The following is a 20,297-nucleotide window of genomic DNA, read 5'->3' as shown; positions in this document are numbered from 1 at the left end:
TGAATCCCTAATTCTGGGCTGGCTGTGTGGATTTCACCTGTCTGTACTGTAACTGTAACATAGGACAAATGAGAGTGCAGACACATATGATGTTTATTCCAGGAGTTTCACACAGGTAATAATACATTTCAGCTGAACTTAAATAAAGACTTCTTGTCTTTACTGTCTGTGATTCTTTATCCCAGTGATCTGTGGCAGGTTGCACTACAGCACAGTTTGAAATATCTCTGGTGGAAACCTGCAAAATGCTCCAGCTCCACTGTTCTCATAGAAAGGAATTCCTCAAGACATAAACAACACAAACGATTATATTTATTATATATTCTTTTTTATTATTCATATGAAAATACAAAATTAAGATACATGCAATGGTACTGGCATAAATACAGTAAAATCAACATAAAAATCAATTATATAAAAATACTGGATGAATTAAAACACATGAAAGCTTCCTCTGTGAAAACTCCATTAGTTTGGTAAAAATATGCTCGGCACGTTATGTCGAAACAGACAATATTCCACTTAAAAGATATTTCAAAGCAAAGAAACCAAATATACATTGTATCACATATGTATAAAGCTTGGTCAGCACACAAAAACACAGGAGGCAAGATTATAAATGCAGTTATCAGCGGACAGAAATATGCCAATGCAGTGTGGAGTATAATGCACAAAGCAGCATTAGTGATCATAGTGGAATAGTCATTTAAAAAAAATAAAACACATTAAATTAGTGGTAATAAATGCAATGTAATGAGCAGCAGCACAGTAATCAGCCACCTTAGGACAAATAAATGTATGTACCATAGATTTCGTCTGCTTGACATCTAACAATAAAACTTCATCCTGCCGAAGTTCTTCCTTAAAAAACCATCCAGGACCGCAATTCCACACTAGCGTACTTTCTCACCACTTTGGCATTTTGTATGTAGATGCATGTAGTGCTAAAAAAAATGTAGATAAAATGTGATTAAGAGGCACAAACAAACATCTTTAGTTGATAATGGACCATACATGTCATAACCTTTAAGAAATTAGCAGGCAAAATGTACAAATACGTTGGCGTTTTATTAACACGTTACCTATGCTGACACTGTTGTAAACTCGGCATCTGCATCCATTCAGAGAAGGGCTGATTAGTTTGGTTTGTGCGAGTGTGGTTTGGAATATTAGTGTCATTTACCGTGTAAGTACAGCACCTTGGAGCTACACAAAAAGCCCATAGTAAATAGGCAATGTGCACAGAGTGCCTGCGCGCGCACACAGAGCAGGCAATTCATCACATGTGTATATATTCACACATGATCATATGATGCATGCATGCACATCCACGCACAGATTTAAGACCTGAGAATGCCCCATTAATCATACATGAAATTAATTCATTTAAAAAATATACCTTTACTAGATTATGAGGCATTTCATAATCTAGAAATGCTTTTTTCCCCATTTCTTTGGAAATATTGGAAATATGTATACAGTTTGTATAAGATGTTGAAAACTGTAAGGCATAATATAGAGGCCAAAGTCAGCTCTGGTTAACTAATGTTTCTAACTTACATAAAAAAATCAGAACAAAAAAACTTTATTCTTCTCTGAAGACAGTTAAACTGTCCAATATCTGCCCACAATTTCACATGAGAGCTCTGTAACACAACATGAAGTGTTATCTGTGTAACACAAAAGCACACAATCTTCATCCAGGAGAAAAATAAGGAGCTGATACTTTTGTCTTCAAAACCCACAAAGGACTGCAGCATTAAAAAACATGAGGCCCGTACATCTGCTTCACTACACCATGAACTGAGTGTATCCCTCAGCACCTGTGACGATCACATCCATCCAGATCCTCATGGCTTCGGGAGAGGGAGCAACCATGTAGTAGACCCTATCGTGAGTCTTCACGCTGAAGGTCAGGGAGGGGTTTGGGCTCTGAGGGAGGAAGAGAGAATGAATTGTGAATGAAGAAGAAAGAGTTATGATGCACTTTTTGTATCAGTGTTGGAGAATGCATACCTTGTGTGCATTCTTCAAGTGATCGTAGTATACTTCTTCAATAGCTTGGAAGTAAATGACTCCTTTCAACTTGACTTCGTGCTTGTCTGGAGAGAACATACGAGTACAGGACAAATTAGAAGAAATACAAAACTTTAACACATATGTGTCTGTGATTCTATCCACACAGACATGTTTTTTAATTGTTTTAAATCAGACTTTGCTGAGTGTGGTTGCAAGTGTGCGCTGTCCTTACCTGCGTAGTAGGATAGTGTGCGTCTGTTGCGGTCAAAGACGAACCAGCGTTTCTTCCACGTTTTGATTTTGCCTCCCATCTTGACCAAGTAGCCTCGGCAGGTCTTTTCAGAGATGGACAGGTGGAAGCACGTGTCTAGGCTGTGGCCCGCTGACTCAATGTGAGCCCGCAAGTCAAAATCGTCCTTCCTCACAGGCAGATACCGAGTAAGAGGCCGGGACTTGAGGGAGAGGAATCATTTGAGAATGTAATGACAAAGATGTATTTATAATTTCTTATGAATTCTTTTGTTTTTACCAAATTCCTATAAAACACAAAGATTTACAGAAAGTCATACATTAGGAAACATCAGAGTATGGGACTCTTTGTTCTGCTGCCAACATTTGATGGTCTGGGAAAAAGAACTAAAGATGATAAATGAAGCTTACTATGAGAACTGTCAACACAGACATGATTAAAACCATGCAGAAGGAGGTGCTGTAAGTATGTCTGAAATAGAGCTGGGCGATATATCGAGTTTTTAAAAAATATCAATATATCTTCATACGAGATATAAGATGTGACAATATCGTTTATATCGATATGTTATGTTATAATTATACTTGTGGAGCCGCAAGTTTGCCTCTCTTTCGTCCACTTTTGTCTCTACGCAACCTCACTCGGCCTCGCCTCTCCTTCACTGAACACAACTCCCCCTCCCCCATAGCTTCACCTGCAGGCAACGACAAGATGAACACGGCAAATCTCCGTTAACGAGTTACCGCGGATCGCCCCATGCGTGGGGCTGGACGGCGTCAACGTGTTAGCGAGCTAACCGCGCTAACGACATGCAGCCCACAGGGGCTGCATGGCCTAAAATCTGACCGCGAACCGATTTTATGTAATACACGGTGCTCAGCAATCTGTCAAAAAATGTTTTAGTACGACTTTGGTAAGCTACGGAGCTGCACCGCTTGATGGATTGTCGGAGCATTACGGCTACCGTAGTCTGGAGCCTCGCGGAGTGATACGTATGTGCTTTAACGTAATATTACCGTGTTGTGTGTGTATAAGGACCATAAATGGCACCTGTTAAGAGACATGGTTACAAAGAGGATTTCAAACTCCAGGCTGTCAGTCACGCAGTAGAACTTGGGAATACAGCAGCTGTGAAATCTGTCTATCTTTGTTATTATGCTCATCATCTTTTAGTTTACATTTTGACTGCACAATTGTGAGCTTTTGTTACGCACAAAAACAACATTGTTTTCTTTTATTTATGGAGCATTATTATTTAATAAATGCTGATAATTTATTTTTGAGTAATTTCTTCATGTACATCTACGCTGTATGTTAATAAAAGTGCCTGTGTGACATCTGGGACACAGCTTTGACTAAGAACTCTCTTTTTGTTCTTACCTTATGGCTTTAAAAAAAATAAATCGAGATATATATTGTATATCGCCATCCAGCTAAAAAATATCGAGATATGAATTTTGGGTCATATCGCCCAGCCCTAGTCTGAAATGTATAAAAGTAAGCTACAGAAACAAGACAGAGTGCACTGTCAAAAGAAGGTAAAAGGTTAGTTCCTTTGAAGTTCATAAGTATGTTTTGGATAAAGAACCTCTATTATCCACAGCTCTTCCAAGAGCTCTTACCTGCACCCTCTGCTTTTCTCGAAGCTTCACCTCGCGGTCGATCAGTTTCTGGCGTCTGTTGGTCTCCTCTTGTAACCTTTTCTCCAGATCCTCCCGTCTCCTCCTCTCCTCTTCCAAGGCCTGCTTTCGAATTTCCATTTCCCGCTCCTTAAAAACGATTCAGATGCAGTCACAGGTTATTTAATGACACACACATAAAAAACACAACAATTTTGCAGTTTGGGCAAATGAAGTAGCACCTCTATCTTACAAAGATACTCGACTGATCTGCATATTGGCTTTAACGCTACATATCTCTCTAACATTAAATAAAATGTGAAAATATGAATAAATCAAATAGTGACCTTGTGTTCGAGGAGGCGGTTCTTCTCGGCCTGCGCCTCTCTCAGCAGGCGCTCCATCTCCTCCAGCTTGGCTACATTTGACGTACTGGCACTACAGCGCAAAAAGCACATACAGCAACCATTAAAGGAAATAATGTATCCTTTGCTTTACATCAAACTCTTGACACTTATAGAAAAACAAACAAAAGCAGCTCGCGAGTTAATAAAAAAAAACAAACAGTGGGTACACCAACACGCAACATGAGAAAATCAATGAACTTTTCTTTGAAATTGTTTGATAAATGTCGGCATTACTATAATCCAATATAGGGCTCCAGCTATCGATATTGTTTTAGTACTCGAGTTAGTAATCGGATTAGAAATACTTATGTCTTATCACTGAGCAATAGTAAATATTCAGTCAGTGAAGAGAAGCTAGCATGTCAGCATAAAAGTGACATTCTTATTGGTATAACTGTTAATAATTAATAATAACAATTAATGCTAGTAATGATTCAGTGTGCAACTTAGCAGTTTTATTTTTTATATTTTTAAATATTATATACAATACCATTTAATAAATAAAACACTTTAATTAATATAAATCTGCAAAATCATGCTACTAAAGTCTTCAAATAAATATGGCCTAGAACACCCCATGCCCCCCTTTAGACTCACCCCTGCAGTTAACATTGTGCTAAAAAGTGGGATGGCTTTAGTAAGCTGCCTAATTTAAACAGTTCATCTACATCTTCTATTGCAGCTGTATTTGTAGTCTCTAGTGTGGGTGAAACGCTCACATAGTCATGGTGACAACTGAGCCCTAAAGAGTTGCGGATTAAAAAAAACATCAAAGTGACAAAATTGCATCGAGGATTTTTTCATAATGGAGTTTTTCGAGTTGATGAATGGTTGCAGCGTGTGTACATACATGCATACAACACATGTAGATCTACAGCCAAAAAGAAGAACTCTGTTTAACATTCCAAAGTAAACGCTAAACTGTCCTGAGAATACTGATTATTAATTATTATATTATAATAATTATAATATTAATTATATTATAATTAATTAATTATGCTTGTGTGTGTGTGTGTGTGTGCGCGCGCTAAATCAAAGAGGAAATCCATTAAGAAAAGAGGCCGCGTTGCCAAGGCAAACCATCTATATTATCTCTTTAGGTCTTTGAGGCCTTGTCTGATTTAGGGTCTCCCAAACTGCATATGGTCTACACATGACACTCATTCCTGACATCACAACGAAAGGATCTATGTATGTATTTCTCTGTCACGTCAAGCAGTAATTCTTTTTCTCACACTAATTTTCTCACACTAAAGTCTATTTACTCTCACAAATGCACTTCTGGTACTACCACCGTGCTGACTTACATTCATTTTATGAAACCTTACCCAAGCCCTGAACATAACCTGCTTTACCCTAACATTAAACCAAGTCTGAGCACTACATTTTAAATATTTCTGTTATTGGAATTTGCCTTTTTATAGTCGGGGAAGGCCAATTCCCAAAATATGACCGTGTAACCAGATTTAAGCAACATAAGCAATGTACACACACACACACACACACACACACACAGCTTCTTATCTGGATCCAGGAGGAAATGAATACCCGGTGTTGATGTCACAACAGTGCTAAGAAGAATGGTGCACATCAGACTGAAATATAAACAAATCAGGAAGCGAGACAGGGTGGAGAAATGTGGAGCAGCCCGAGTGCAGAGAGGACAAAAAAGGAACGGGAGGGAGGGCATGAAAGAAAAAAAAAAAAAAAACTAGAACATTTGCAAAAGGGAAAAAAACCCTCTTTTTTCCCCACTCTCTGCTATTTTTTCATTGTCTTTTTCATCAGTTTCCAGATGCTTTTTCTCAACAAAACACCAGCAAAGAATCCAAAAACAGTAACAAGTCGAATCATTTTGAAAGAATTTAGAGCGCTTGTTACTATTAAATGAAAAAGTACTTAATTATGAATGAATATCAACATATCACCAAAGTCAAATATGATCTCAGTACCACCGATGGCATTTTTCTTACCTCAATCGACGAGAGGTAACTGCACTCATTGTCAATATACACCCGTGCAGTTCAAAATGTATTTATTCGAGTTCTGGGCTACTTGGGAAAAAAATTGTTCTAACACTTCTATCTCCCAAAACAGGACTCATCACTGCAAATTAACAAAAAAAGTCCAGCTCTGTCATAAAACTGATCCACATTCCCCAACGTGACTTCCAGTGCAATATAACCTCATGCAGCCTAATCTGAGCCAAAGCACACTGAGAAGAAAAACGCGCAAAACAGAGATGTAACTCTGCAAATGGTTTCAAATCTGCTGGAACGAGACCATACCATTCAGAGAAACAAGAGGAGGGGAGACAAAAGATGCAAAAGGATTGAGGGAAAGCAGGCACACATGGTTTTACTCCAGTCGGGGGGCTGAACCCCTAAATGGACCTCCACACTCATGCTGGTTTGCTCAGTTAATCTGAACCTGAGGGGGCTGACTGGAAAGGCACCCGTGCACACACCCCTTTATGTTTTCTGTCTTCCGTAAGCTGATCCCTACAACTCTAATCAACAGAGTCCTCCCCCCTTAACTCATGCTACACGCTCAGTTCTACACATCCTATTCTCCAAGGAGGGAACATGAAAGGCAGGAAACTCTTTTTTTATTTAATTTTTTGCTAGCAAGCCCTCCCCACTTCATCCAACTTTCTGTCCCATTTCAACTTATTCTAAAGACGTCTTTAGCAGTTATTTTCATCAGTGCATACACACTGATGACAGGCCTTTGTGTCACTTACCTGGAGATGTTGTCAGGTGAGCAAGCAGAGATGCTGGTTTCAATAGAGTCACTACTATCCACACTCATTGTGTCAAAGGCCTGGTTTTCACGGTACCCAAAGGCATCGAGGTAGACGTTGGTCTGAGAAGCAGCTCGGGAGCTCGGCTGACCTGGATACACACAAACGCAATGAAGATGAAAAAGGATGAATTCTCCAGTAGCAACCAAGGTTACTTACTCCTCCTGCCCGCGCATCAACCCAAGTCTTCTACCTGTCGGTGTAACTTCTTCTGGGACAGACTGCCCAGACGGGTTCAAATTTTGATTACAATGCCCCGCCACCGTTACACTGTGTACTCACACGTCCCGGGAAAAAATATATCCAGGCCTTAATGCTACGATTAGGTGAAACTGCGGCCTAACAGTAAGACACTCAAGCACACAAAATAAATGGAAAATAAATATTTTTCTGTAAAACAAGCACAGAAACAGGTTTTGAGATTTAAAAATGAATAAAACAGCAGCCTGAAACTGTCCAAAGACTTTTGGAAAGACAAAAAGATATTCTCAAGAAGCTGACGGATGAATGATGACAGATCTACAGTGCGGACACTTTAAAGAGAGACTAACTAAACCTCCTGGTACAGGAAGAAACACACACACACACAAGAACTGATACCATCAGCTCTGTTTACTAGACCCACCCATCAGATGAGCCAGATCAGGAGACTAAAGGGGCCAAGGCATCAGATACACGTGCCAGTTCCCAGAAAACACACTTACAACATGAGACACACAGTACTTCAAAATGATCCCCCAAAATACTGATTTGTTGTCTGAAGGGCAATGAAAAATGTATTTTATGAAAGACTAAACTACTTATTCTTATGTCTAAGTAGGTGCAAATCTAAATTTAATTTATAATAGCGATGCCTATACAAAAGGTTGCTATGGAGAGGAGGCATGGTGTCCTTGAGGTGGCATCCTGTATCTTTCTGGGCCAAACAGCAAACATCCACACAGAGATCAAACGCTTTACACTCTTGTGTGTCATATTTTCTTAACAGTGAAGACGTTACAACAGCTCGTGTAAATCCCCACGAAGTGATGGAACGCTCACATTCCTCCACTATCTCCACTGACAGATAAGCAAATGTGGAATTTATCAAAACACAATGAGGTGCACACCCACAAACAAAGCCTCTTGCTGGGATATTGTCTCCATATAAGTTGCATTTTCAAATCCCAGCTCAGCGATGAGTGTGATTTTGTGTGTTTGTGCGATACACGAGAGAAAAAAAAAAAAGAGTAAGATCAAGTGAAGTTAAGTGTATTTGTGTGTGTGTTTTACCTTTATGCAGACGTCGAGATTCACTTTCCTTATTGGATAAACTGAGGATTCTTGGAAGAATACTGCCACAACTTGTACTCTGTACCAGAGGCTGATGGGACTATAAAGAATCAAGAAGACGGAGAAGAAATGGGTGCTTCATATTTTATTTATAATAAACACTATAACTCAAAGACCAAGTGGTGAAGCCGAAAAGTGATACACAGACCAAGTCTGACATTTAGTGGTAAATTTGTAAACCAATCATTTCCACCATAGTTTTTGTAAAAAACCTGTTTTCTGACGAGAGCGAGACGATAACTAAACAAAAACGAATGCACAAGGACAAAAACTATGATGAAACATACTGACACATTTGTCAATGAATAAAATGAGATCCAATCAGAACTAATTAAGCTGCGCAGAAAGGCGGGACGAGTTTGGAAGTGATCCAGTCACTTGTGCGGTGAGGTTAGACATGCACATCACGAATAGCTCCCATGCTCCCTATTTCTCATGAAAACGTGACAAAATGTCAGCGCTTTGGAGGAAGAGAAGAGCAGACATATGAACACAACTCGCATTTGATGTCAAGGAAAATAAGATGCTCTGTGAACTCCCATGTGTAAAAACACCACACACTTTCACACTAATCAACTTTAGATTTAATCTAATATAATCTAATAATATTTAGTCTGAAGTTGCTCTCAATTTTTTTTTTTTACATACACAATCATCTCTGTTTGTACCTTTGTGGGGAAGCTGCGCCCGAGTGTTGCACACATAAACTGGGGGTTCATGGCGGTCGTGGTTTTCTTCCTAGGTAATGTATCACTTAGATGTGAGCCACTTTCTTTCTCAGACCTCTTCCTCTCCTCCAGAAGACGGAAATGCTGATGAGACACACACACACACACAGAAAACATGAACACAATTACCGAAAATTAAAATTATTCATTTCACTTTCAGTCATAAATCAATGTAAATTCTTGGTGTGCAGGATTTAAAAAGTCTTACTCTGGCGCCATCTGCTGGAGGATCAATAAGTCACAGTGGCAGAAATGCATTCTCCCTTTTCTTAACCCACATTCAATAATTTTACTCTTTAGACAGACGGATCTAGTTTCAATGTAATATGCTTGTGATATAAAAATAAACACACAGTTGTTTACACACCAACACACACACACAGTCATGTTTTCATGTTTGTGGGGACATCTAATTGACATTATGTTTTCCCTTGCCGCTTACCCTAACCTTAACCATCAAAAATGAATGCCTAACCTTAACTCTTACCCTAAACTGAAACATAACCTAATTGTAACCTTGACACTAAAACCACATTTTGAGTGAGGATAGGCATTTTGTCCCCATAAGGGCTGGGAGTCCCCACAAGTATAGGAGCATGCCAATTTTTGGTCCCCACAAAGATATGTAAATATGGTATACATATACACACACACACACATTACCTGCCTGTGTTGCTGATGGCGCTTTTTGACAGGAAGGGGAGGTGGGGGGGAGTCTGGGAGAGGGGAAGGGTCTCGATATGTCACCATGTTCTCTGGCCAGTGCACAGAGGGTGTTTTTGGGAGGGGGCGGGGATTTAGACGGGAGGAAGGAGAGGAGGAAGAGGAGTGACAGTCGGCAGGTGAGGAAGAACGACAGAGCTTCGGAAAAAGAAAGGAACATTGTCAGAAAGCTGAAATGAGCGCAGAAACAGGAAGACAAGCTGGGGGAGAGAACCAGCCGCACACTTTGCACCATCCGCCTCGGCGTACTTATCTACACACGATAAACCCGTCACACCACTACACACACCTCATCCTCCGCTGGTTTGGGGGTGTCCTCATCAGGGGAAAGGGTTGCCTCGGGCTCAGGAGAGGCTTTGGTCAGAGTGGGGGCAGGAGCAGCTTTAGGGTCTTGCCCAAGCTGTGAGTAAAGCTCATTGATTTCACTGACTGTGACATAGCCCTGCAAGGTGTCATGTGGAGAGAGAAGGGGTGAGGCATAGCGGGAAGTGAGTTAGCCATGGAAATTAGTTGTTAGAACAATGCAAAAATTTAGTGGCAATTTCAGAAATAAGTTATTTACACACAACACTGTTAACATGAGACAAAGGACACACTAACAAGATTATGTCAGCATTAATATACAGTACGTGGACGAAAAAAATCAGCTTCATCTCAAATTTCTGGAACTTCTTGCGTTACAAGAGCTAGCAGTTAGAACAAGAGGCTACAATGGCAAACCAAAGAAGACTGGGAATAAAGAGAAAAAATGGAAACCAAAAATAAAGTGGAACACAAAAGGGGAAATATTAGCTCAGAAAGGCAAAGTACCTCTGCGTTCTTGAGAAAAATAGAAGAAAGGAGGGAGCGACACACATCAGCCAAAGAGGCTGAATCCTAGCAAGCGGAAAAGGAAATCATAGCCATTAAAATCAGGATATCGCCCGTTCCAGGACTCGTAAGTAACCACAGCAGCCGCCAATCACACCTACCTCTCTCAGGGTGAAACTCCGTCCACCGGTAAGGCCAGCATATTTTCTTTCCAGCACAGCCAGGCTTTCTTTCTCCTGGCAGACAGATACAGACACAAAAATGAACTTTTCCCGTCATTAATACAGAGCACAGCACGCACATGCGAACATAAAATCTGCCATACTCTCTGCAGCATGGACTCAAGGTTGCTCCTCTCCTTCAAGAAGCTCTCCTTCTCTCGTTGAACCTGCTGCGTAATCTGCACCGACTGCTTCTTCAGAGTTAACAGATGCTCCTGCGAGAGGGAGAGCGGAACAAACTTATCAAGTGCCTCTAGCCTGCTTAGAAAGTATGAAACAAACATTCCTGTTAACCCTTCAAATCTAAACAAATTGACATTTAAAGAGCAAATTCAGCTTCAAACAGCAGATTAAACAGGCTGGATTTTTAAATCAAGAACAACCGAGAAGAGAGCTGATACCTTGCGGGTGACGGTGCTGCGTTGGTAGTCTGCGATCTCCCGGAGAAGCTGCTGGGTGTGGGTCTCCTTCTCCTCGTCCTGCCTGCTTTCTCTCTCGAGCTGCTGAAACTCCAGGTCCTCAAAACGCTTTGTCTCTGCCTCAAGCACTTCGCAGTCCTGATACACACAATGAAATAGATAATACAAGTGTACACTACTGCTCACAAATTTTTCAGTTGTCACTGGGAGTAACTGTATGATTTCTGAAGTCAAAGCAGCACAGTACCCTGTGCAGTACAGCTTAAACCTGCTTGATACAGACTGCTGTGGTGGGCTTTAATTATCTGAAGATCTAGGGCTGGTACCCTAGGATCACATGACCAAGCAGTCAGTCTTCCTTTGCTACTGATGCTTTTATTCTTTTTTATTTATTTTTTGAGTACAGCAATGTACTGTAGCACATCCTGCAGTCTGGCATTGCCCTAATAATGACCTGAAAGTAACACAGGCATAATAGGTGGTAATCTGCATAAATGTAGGCATATGGGTTGTCTTTCATGGCTAAACTTACTTCCAAAGCTGATGCTACGCTCTCCTAAACTTAAAAAAAAAACCCTTTCACTAAACTTGAACTCCGTAAATTGCAATAAAAAACAAGAAAAACTCCACTAATCTAAAACTTTGCATGCTTTTATAGCCACCACATTAGAGAAAGACCATCAAGTATACGTGCAAGTGTCCATAAAAGAAACCTTCTCACATAAAAACCTGCATCTACTAATATTAGCAAAAAAATGCCAACATACTCAAATACGACAAATAATCGTTTATCAAATACGTCTCATTACATAACATATGTAGACACGGGTGCAAACCAGACTGTGAAATCTCTAATGTGTGTGTCATCAACACTAAACATGCAACAACACATCACTACCGTTTGGCTAAACATGCAGCCTTTCACACACCATAAGCATTCGCCCCAAAGAGAAGATGATTTAAATGTGCCGCCTCTTTGATAAGTCGTTTCAAAAAACAGTTGCTCGTCAAACACAAAAGGTGAAGCCTTTAGACATTACACCCAACTGTCAGAGTGAGTCTGTAAGAACCAAACAAGTACCAAAGCCTGACACTTTAGAGATATATAAGATATAAAGAGGGAATGATTGAGAATGAACGTTAGCTCTGAAAGTGTGCCATGCTCACATGCAAGTAGGCAAACATTATATGAACGAGTCTGTCATGTGAACAAATGTTTAGAGTCAGTGCTAGTATTTGCCGATACAGCTGTCACATTTATGTTGAATACTTTCTCGAATATGCATGATTTCCATTGGCTCTTCCACTATATTTTTCTAAATATATGTATGTGCGTGTATTTGTGTGCATATGTGTGTGTGTTTGTGTGTACTGACCCTGGCTAGCTGCTCCTGCAGGGGCTCCTTGGTGGCTTCAGGACAGCTGTCCAGCTGGGAGCGCTGCTCACACACAATCTGAGCCAACCTTTCTACTCTGCCCTTTTCTGCCTGCAGCAGCTTGCACGCCTGGCAGGCAAACGTACGTACACACAGATGCACACACGCATTCCCACACGAGGACGTACACCATGTACACGTTTGTTTATGTGTACATATAGACACAAAAAGACAAACACACACACATACACACACACACACAAAGGACAGAGAGGATGGCAGAGTTAGTGGGGATTGGGGAGCAACAGTTAGTTACTACAGCGACCAGGTCAGTACAGATAGCCTAGTGGGTGGGGAGGGAGGGAAAGCTGGAGGGAGCGCAATGGAAAACTGATTAATGATGTTATGAGACTTCACTTCTGCCGTTTTATTCCTTTTTTTATGAATGCAAATGATTGAAATGATTAAGTAAGAAGAGAGAACAGGCATGTATGGAATGGCGCAGCAGAGGTTAACTATCACACTGATGGCCCCTTCTATAAAATACACAAAACACACATTCACCTAGAATCTGTGCAAGCACTCAACTTCATCTGCTCTTCAACCACAGTTTTTAACACCCGGGGCTACACGCATCTACCCGATCACTCGCTTTTCTTTCCCTAACTTCTTCCGCTGGCAGATGCCGGTGCATGGAAATTTCAGAGTGAGTCACACCAGAAATACCGTCCATTTATCCGCTTACACCTCCCACTCTGTCAATAATATCATATGGTGTTATAAATGTAGAAAAAATATAGGCACACTTGCTTCCCTACACTTGCCAAACAGGATCACTTGATGACCGCTACTCCCCGGACAGTCTTAGCAGATATATATTTGGACCAGAGAGAGCATGAGAAGGATTAACACCTACCGCCTGGGTCTCTCAGTTGCCCATGTATTTTTAATGCCATTCAATGCATGTTGCTAGTAAAAATATAGGCTGTATGAGTGAATGGAGATGGCTTTTCAAACACCTAAAAGAATTTTTCCATATGTTAATGTGTATTTCTCCCCCCTTTTGATGACCATATGTATTCAAAGGCAAAGTTAAGCATATTCAAAGGGACCTCTAACTTTTAACCCAACTGGGTTAAAGATGATAAAGAGGTCTGTAAGCATCCCATTCTGAGTGTATCAACTTGAATACCTTTTCTTTTTCCTGCTGGGATTGGGTCTCTAGGTCAGCCATCTTGTTGTGAAGCGCTTCTAAAGCATCTTTTTCGTGTTGAAGAGCTGCTATCTCGGACTCCTGCTCAGCTTCAACTAGAGCTCGCTCAACCTCGACCTTTAAAAAAAACAGAAACGCGCGCACACACCATACTCAGTTTTAAACCACTACTTTATATCTGTGCTTTTATCAAAACATTCTCATTCATCTTCTATGAATCTTGACAAGAAATCAATCAATAAATAAAGTAAATATCATCATCGTCTACATACCTCTCGGGCAGATTCCTCAATTTGATTGTCCAGCTCTTTGATCTTTTGTTCAAGCTCCTCCATGTTGTTCAGGACCTGGATTCTCTCCTCTTCCACGCGCCTCACTTCCTCCTCTGAAGGGATCATGTCCTGTCCACGATGGCGAGCTGCATCCTCTAGAGCCTGGTAACATCATCATCAATGTAGTCGCTGATTTAACTCCTGCTAACATGCACTTACATTGACATATCTGCGAGACCTGTGATAATAATCACTGATGCCACAAATGGAAAGGAAAGCGTATGGGCTCCATACATACACACAAATGCCTGCTGTCAGTTCCAAATGCTAACACTTAGCCTGCTCTAATCTAATAAATGGACTGTAAATATCTCCCATCTGTGCTTGAGTAGGATGTTTATGTCAATACTTTCTAAGTATTAGGAGGAGGGATCCTTGTCACTGTTATGTTTTCCAGGAGGAATGGGGGGCTAAACACTTCCTGCATAAATCCTGATTAATATTTTGTTAAGATGACCAAGGTCAAAGGTGCACGGAGAAGAAAAAACATACATCTATCATTTTACCAAATCAACAGAGACTAATGTTACAGAATATTCTCTTGCATGAAGTCTTCAGAGTGACTAAAGTCTGTAGACCATCAAGGCATTGCATATTTCACTGTATTTATTTTATACTACCGGAATATTTTTTTAAATTTATGTTTTCTCCTACTTTTTTGAATGAAGGTCAAAAGTTATATGATTCTACTGAACAAACACAGTTCTGTAGACTAGTTCATCTTATACACCAAATAACATTTGTTTTTGCTCTCGATAACACCTCAGTGATACTGCACTCACACATGGAGGGCATTTCTGTGTTAGCATAAAGTTCTAACAGTCACAAAATAAGTGTCCTGTGTCTTATACCTCATTTGTCCTATGTGCACATGGTGAAGGTGTGGGGGCAAAGCTTCGCAGACTGATGGCAGGCGATTCGGCTCTGTTGTCTCGGTGACCGCTGCTACGCCTCCGTCGTACCTGCAGGTCATCATCATAGTAACCGTTCTCCAATCCAGGGGAGGTCGTGTGCCCGTTTCCGACTATTCCACTAACAGCTGAAGAGTCGGAAAAGACAGAAGGCGTGTCATCATCTTCGTCGTTCAGCTGCAGCTTCTCAAGCTCCTGGTTGATCTTCTGCAGGTCTGCAACAGCTGAAGTGGAGCTGGTGGCTGCGGCGCCTCCGTCCCTTTCAGCTCGGCCCAGCTCAGAGCAAAGAGACAAGATGGTCTCGAGCCGCTGTCGCTCCTGCGATAATGGCAAACATAAAAGCACACACGTGTATGGGTTATGTGCATGCAGTGGCAAATACTATTTAAGATCACGTTTTAATGTTGACATGTTACTGACGTTTTACACAAATACAATGCAACCCTATAGTATTGAGCTTAGTCAAGTTTTAAATAATAGTATTACCTCGGGAAGCATCACAGAAGTCAGTCCTTCTAAAACTTTTCCGTTTAGTCCAAAATAAAGAAAAGTAGCATTTACTTAGTATTCAGCATGACCCTCTCCTGTATGTGGATCTAATTTGGTCTAATATTTGCAGATTTTAGAAGAAACATTTCTTCTCACTGGGAATCCCTGGAGTGAGCACTTCTCCCTGCCAGTGCATAGCTATATGTGGGGCACTACGGAGGCTGCAGAGAGTCGAAAATGCCCTCTTGCAGGTTCAGCAGTTACTTCTCTCAAGGGTTACGTATATGAGCCACACAGCCAGCCTATGTTAGTAATATTAGATACAGAGAGGGAGGGGAAATGGACAGAGGCGTGTGTGTGTGAGTGATAGAGAGAAAGAGTGAGCTAATGAGAAGGTGGTCAGCTGTCAACCATGGTCATAAGTGTGCACAAGAACCGGCTTTGACTCCAAAGTAGGAATGTGTCTATGAATGTCACCATGGAAACAAGATGCTTTCCAGGGAATTCTTCACAAGGAGAGAATCGGATCCAGGTGACATTTGGATTGTGAAAATCATGAAATAGTTAACTGTGTGTTTAGGAAAAAGCACAAAACACTCACTTTATAGTGCTTCTTAGTTAAACAGTTATTTCAGAAGCAACATATAACAAAGCATCGAACACATTTTACCAAACGTAATTAGAGTAAGACTTGATCAGGGACAGAATCTTTACACAAGCACACATACAAACCCCAATTATAACACGTAACATGAACCAGGAGCTGGCACAAAACGTGTCCGTGTCAGTTTGTCACCTTGCGCTATTCTAATGGGCATAAGCTTCTGTGGAGCCTCTATAGTAATCAGCTGTCAACTAGAGCAAGAGATAGAAAGAAGAAGAGAGGACAAAGACACGGACAGATGAGAGGAAAGCTGGAGAAAGCACGAAAATGAAAGACAGGGACAGTGAAAGACGGTGAAAGAAGCAAAAGACAGGAAACGAGCTGGGAAATTTTTGGACAACACGCCTTGCTTTAAATTCGTTTGTGTGCCTTTAATTAACACTGACATTAATTTCAGCTTTCTTTTTTAGCAGTCTCTTGTTTCAGTTCTGCTCCTTTGTTTATCCCGGAAGCTCCAAAGTTATTTACATGCATTACACAAGCTACTCTGCTAACTGCACATACATAGGCATATGTAGTCTCTACACTTGGTTTAAACCTTACTTGTGTTTTCACATTTGTTGCTGATAATTAAGATATATTTACTATATTTAATCAACCAAATTAATTTTCAAGAAATATAGAACTCTATTTTCTAAGGATACCACTAGGGGGCAGACAAATACAAGACAATAAGACTAGATTGAAATGCTACACTTGCTGCTACATCTCACCTTTAGTCATCTGATTAAAGTAGTGATGCACGTGATTACAACTCCCTGTATAATGTGGATCATCGATGATATTTAACACCTGGGCACGCACTAAAACAGGGAGTCGAAATAGTTTCAACCCAATTAAGTGCAACACTGCAACACAATTCATTCTCCCATCTTCATACCGGCAAAAGAGAAAATCTTCACATCATGAAAGCTCAAAACCACGCTCATAAGAATTTGGAGGCTTGTCAAAAGCCACCACCAAAACTGTTCTTTAAATCAGAGATACTGAGACACTTTAATTGTGAGAACATGGCTGAGAGAAACAGAGAAATAGAAAGAAAGGGATCACGAGATCGGTTGTCATTATATGTTGATAATATGTGTTTATCCACCTGCTACACTATAACTCTGTAATCTTCTTGGTTTCTCTTACCCACATCTGACTGATGTGTTCTGTGGCTCCTTAGCACAGCAAACCACACTGGGTGGACCTCCAGATGACTGACATAAACATGAACCTCATATGAACACATATATACACACACACACACACAATCCAAGTACAGGGTTAAGAATAGTGCTGTTAGTATGGGCTAACTGCCATGAGCACCTGTCAAGTGGTGAACCTCACTGTGTGCCTGTGTTAAGCTCCCTGGGAGAGTATGTTTGAGAGCGCAAGGAGCAGGGAAGCATTCCTACACTCGTTCCATGTTTGGTGCCTTTGTATGCGTGCACAAAATAACATTAAACCTTAAACACCCTGCTCTCCTGCCTATATTCAGTCTATCTGAATAAGCTTAGCTGTAGGATGCACTCTATGATGATATGTCAAAGAAAAAGCAAATACTAAATGGCACAGTAAAAACAGCAGCTATGGTTTAAATACAGAAGCTAAAAGCAATTAAACTCACCAGTCTCTCCACCTCCTGCTCACGGAGTCTCTCCTCTTTTTGGCGTTGGTGGTAGTCTGTCAGTTCTTCCTTCCCACTTAGGGAGCTGATACTTCCCCTTCTTTCCCTGAACCCCCCTGGCGGGGTCACCCCTGCTTTGCCAAATGACTGCCTCCTCTCCCCCAGACCAATTCCAGTTTCCAGGCCGGCCTTCCCAAATGAAGAACTCCTCTCTCTAAGTCCTAGTCCCGGTGTAACGGTGAGTTCAAGGCCCACCCCTGGTTTTTCTTGCTCCGCCACAGACATTTCTGCTCCTGAGGAGGCGTCATTGCTGCTTAGCCGTTCTTGTTCTGGAGGGCTCGAAGCTATAGAGCTGATGGAGCCTATTGAGCTGGTGGAGGTTAGGCAGAGTTTTTTGGCAACACGAGGAGAAGAGGAGCCCCCTGCCCTGGATGGGATTGTTACATCTGGTGGAGTGGATGTGGATGTGGAAGAGATGGAGTGGGAGGTGGAGCAGGAGGAGGTCCTAGGGGAAGAGAGGGAGATCGACACGACACCTTCACCTTGAGCTGTGGTCTGGCCTTTAATCCTGTTTGCAGCTTGCTGACTGGAGTAACTAGACTTGTGGTTGAGGTCAGCGTTTTGGCCGTTGCTGTAATGCTCTTTGCTAAATTTGTAATCCCCAGCAGTATCAGACCGCCGTGGAGGCAGCGTTGACAAAGTTAGCACTCCATTATTATTGTCACGGGGGGACGGGGAGGGACAGAGGCGTGGCAGTGAGCGGCTGTGTCCTCCTGCTGTCATCCCACTCAGCGAACCTGCTGAGTATTTCCTGGTTCGACTAGTGGGCGTCGGCTCCTGGTTCCCCTGGTTCCCATAGGTGCGGCGTCCTAGACGGGGGCTAGAGGGCATGCTGGCAGCGCCCCCAGAAGATGGAGTGCGGGATGAGGAAGAAGATGGAGGAAGAGAGAGGAGATAGTTCTCACTACTGGCAACAGAAGTGGAAGATCCCCCACCATTCCAGGTGGAGAGTAAAGGAGAGGAGCTCTGACTGTGCAGTCGTCGGCTATCGCTGGTGCTAAAATTGTCCTGACTGCGGCCAACTGAAGAGCGCGAGGCCAAAGAAGAAGAAGGGTCGGAACGTCGCCCGGGGGAAAGAGGGGGAGCAGATTTTAAAGACAAAGAAGGACGATCGGAGCTATAGAAACGCCTTGCCTGTTCCTGATAGGCTGATGAAGATGTGGCAGGACTGGAGACAGGTGTGGTGGGGGGAGACTGGGAGACAGAAAAGAAAAAAATGTATGATTAGAAATATATAAGAATTCAGTTCTCCTGTGGAAGTTATAGACAGAAACAAATGAAGATATGGAATACACAAATATGAACATTTTGAGGCTTTATTAAATTCAAGCGTTTACAGTGTAATATAAATCACAGAAACAATGATATTGATGTATGTGTTGATGAATATGTGCAGCATTGTGTTTGGAGAACACAATGCAGAATGCAACGATGTAACAACTGGTTCGTGTAATGAGTGAATATCAGTTAGAATCATTCACAACCCCTGTTAAAGTGCCCTGAGAGGTAATGTTGCAGCTAAAGGATGACTGACCTGTGTCACACTGAAGTAGGAGGGGTTGGCATTCCCGTTGGCTCTCAGGCTGTTTTCAAGGGCAATTTTCTTACGCTGCAGGGTGTCCATCAAGTCCCGAAGCTCAGATGCTGATCGCATACCCCTAGCACTAGAGGTGCCACCCACAACTGCATGGCTATAGTCACTGCTAAACTTCAGGTAGTCTAGGTGGGAGAGAGATTAAATGGAAAAGAAAATGAATCTATAACATGGGAAAGCTAGGTTAAACATAAACATAAGCTATCGAACGACTAGATAGAAAAGTAGATACAGAAAGGGGAAAGAGAAACAGGAAGAACAAATATGGAAATTATGTGTGAAGAGCCAGGTGAAGACAGAGGAAGGAAAGAGGGAGTGGCGAATGAAAATAAAGAGCGAGAGTGAGAGATTTATGTATAGTTAAACCTGCAGCTATTCATAAATGGGACCCTTGGCAGAACAAACTCAAACCAAACAATCCACAACTAACCCTATCCCTGAGAATAGGAAACAATCCTGTCCCCCACACACACAAACTGCATGCAAATACACATTCACACAAAACCATCCATTAGATCCAAGACAAACAGTTTAACTTGAGTTCAGTTCCTCAGTATAGGATTTTGTAGATGAGATAAACCACAAAATATTCTGGAATACCCTCATGAGGCTCCCCCCGCCCTTCCTTAAGTCTTTTATTTAAAGTAGCTTCAGCAGTGAGGGGGTCTTTTTTTCTCAAAACCTCAGCTGAGTCAATTTTTACTTCCTTCCTGCT

At 41.6% G+C, this 20,297-nt stretch overlaps 1 protein-coding gene across 8 annotated transcripts in view; it reads right to left on the bottom strand.

Annotated features, from left to right (window-relative positions):
- Nucleotides 1-306: 306 nt before the first annotated feature.
- The window catches only part of phldb2b (pleckstrin homology-like domain, family B, member 2b), a 37,766-nt gene continuing 17,775 nt past the window's right edge, over nucleotides 307-20,297 (bottom strand). For 3 of the 8 annotated variants that reach the window (XM_085172531.1, XM_085172536.1, XM_085172535.1), the window contains 19 exons: nucleotides 19,523-19,707; nucleotides 17,929-19,182; nucleotides 15,104-15,481; nucleotides 14,193-14,354; nucleotides 13,900-14,037; nucleotides 12,708-12,836; nucleotides 11,314-11,469; nucleotides 11,017-11,127; nucleotides 10,853-10,927; nucleotides 10,692-10,757; nucleotides 10,171-10,323; nucleotides 9,099-9,242; nucleotides 8,371-8,470; nucleotides 7,039-7,189; nucleotides 4,236-4,326; nucleotides 3,892-4,038; nucleotides 2,252-2,471; nucleotides 2,017-2,102; nucleotides 307-1,932 (listed from right to left, as the gene is read on the bottom strand). In XM_085172531.1, coding sequence (XP_085028657.1) covers nucleotides 1,792-1,932; nucleotides 2,017-2,102; nucleotides 2,252-2,471; nucleotides 3,892-4,038; nucleotides 4,236-4,326; nucleotides 7,039-7,189; nucleotides 8,371-8,470; nucleotides 9,099-9,242; nucleotides 10,171-10,323; nucleotides 10,692-10,757; nucleotides 10,853-10,927; nucleotides 11,017-11,127; nucleotides 11,314-11,469; nucleotides 12,708-12,836; nucleotides 13,900-14,037; nucleotides 14,193-14,354; nucleotides 15,104-15,481; nucleotides 17,929-19,182; nucleotides 19,523-19,707 — 3,887 coding nt within the window. In that variant the 3' untranslated portion in view covers nucleotides 307-1,791. Of the gene's footprint in view, nucleotides 1,933-2,016; nucleotides 2,103-2,251; nucleotides 2,472-3,891; nucleotides 4,039-4,235; nucleotides 4,327-7,038; nucleotides 7,190-8,370; nucleotides 8,471-9,098; nucleotides 9,243-9,821; nucleotides 10,020-10,170; nucleotides 10,324-10,691; nucleotides 10,758-10,852; nucleotides 10,928-11,016; nucleotides 11,128-11,313; nucleotides 11,470-12,707; nucleotides 12,837-13,899; nucleotides 14,038-14,192; nucleotides 14,355-15,103; nucleotides 15,482-17,928; nucleotides 19,183-19,522; nucleotides 19,708-20,297 lie in introns of all 8 variants that reach the window. The other 5 variants (XM_085172537.1, XM_085172538.1, XM_085172533.1 and 2 more) reach the window with 5 other exon arrangements.

This window comes from Neolamprologus multifasciatus, chromosome 9 (genome assembly GCF_963576455.1).
Source record: "Neolamprologus multifasciatus chromosome 9, fNeoMul1.2, whole genome shotgun sequence".
NCBI classification, from domain to species: Eukaryota; Metazoa; Chordata; class Actinopteri; order Cichliformes; family Cichlidae; genus Neolamprologus; species Neolamprologus multifasciatus.
This window is presented reverse-complemented; position numbering and strand designations above follow the sequence as displayed.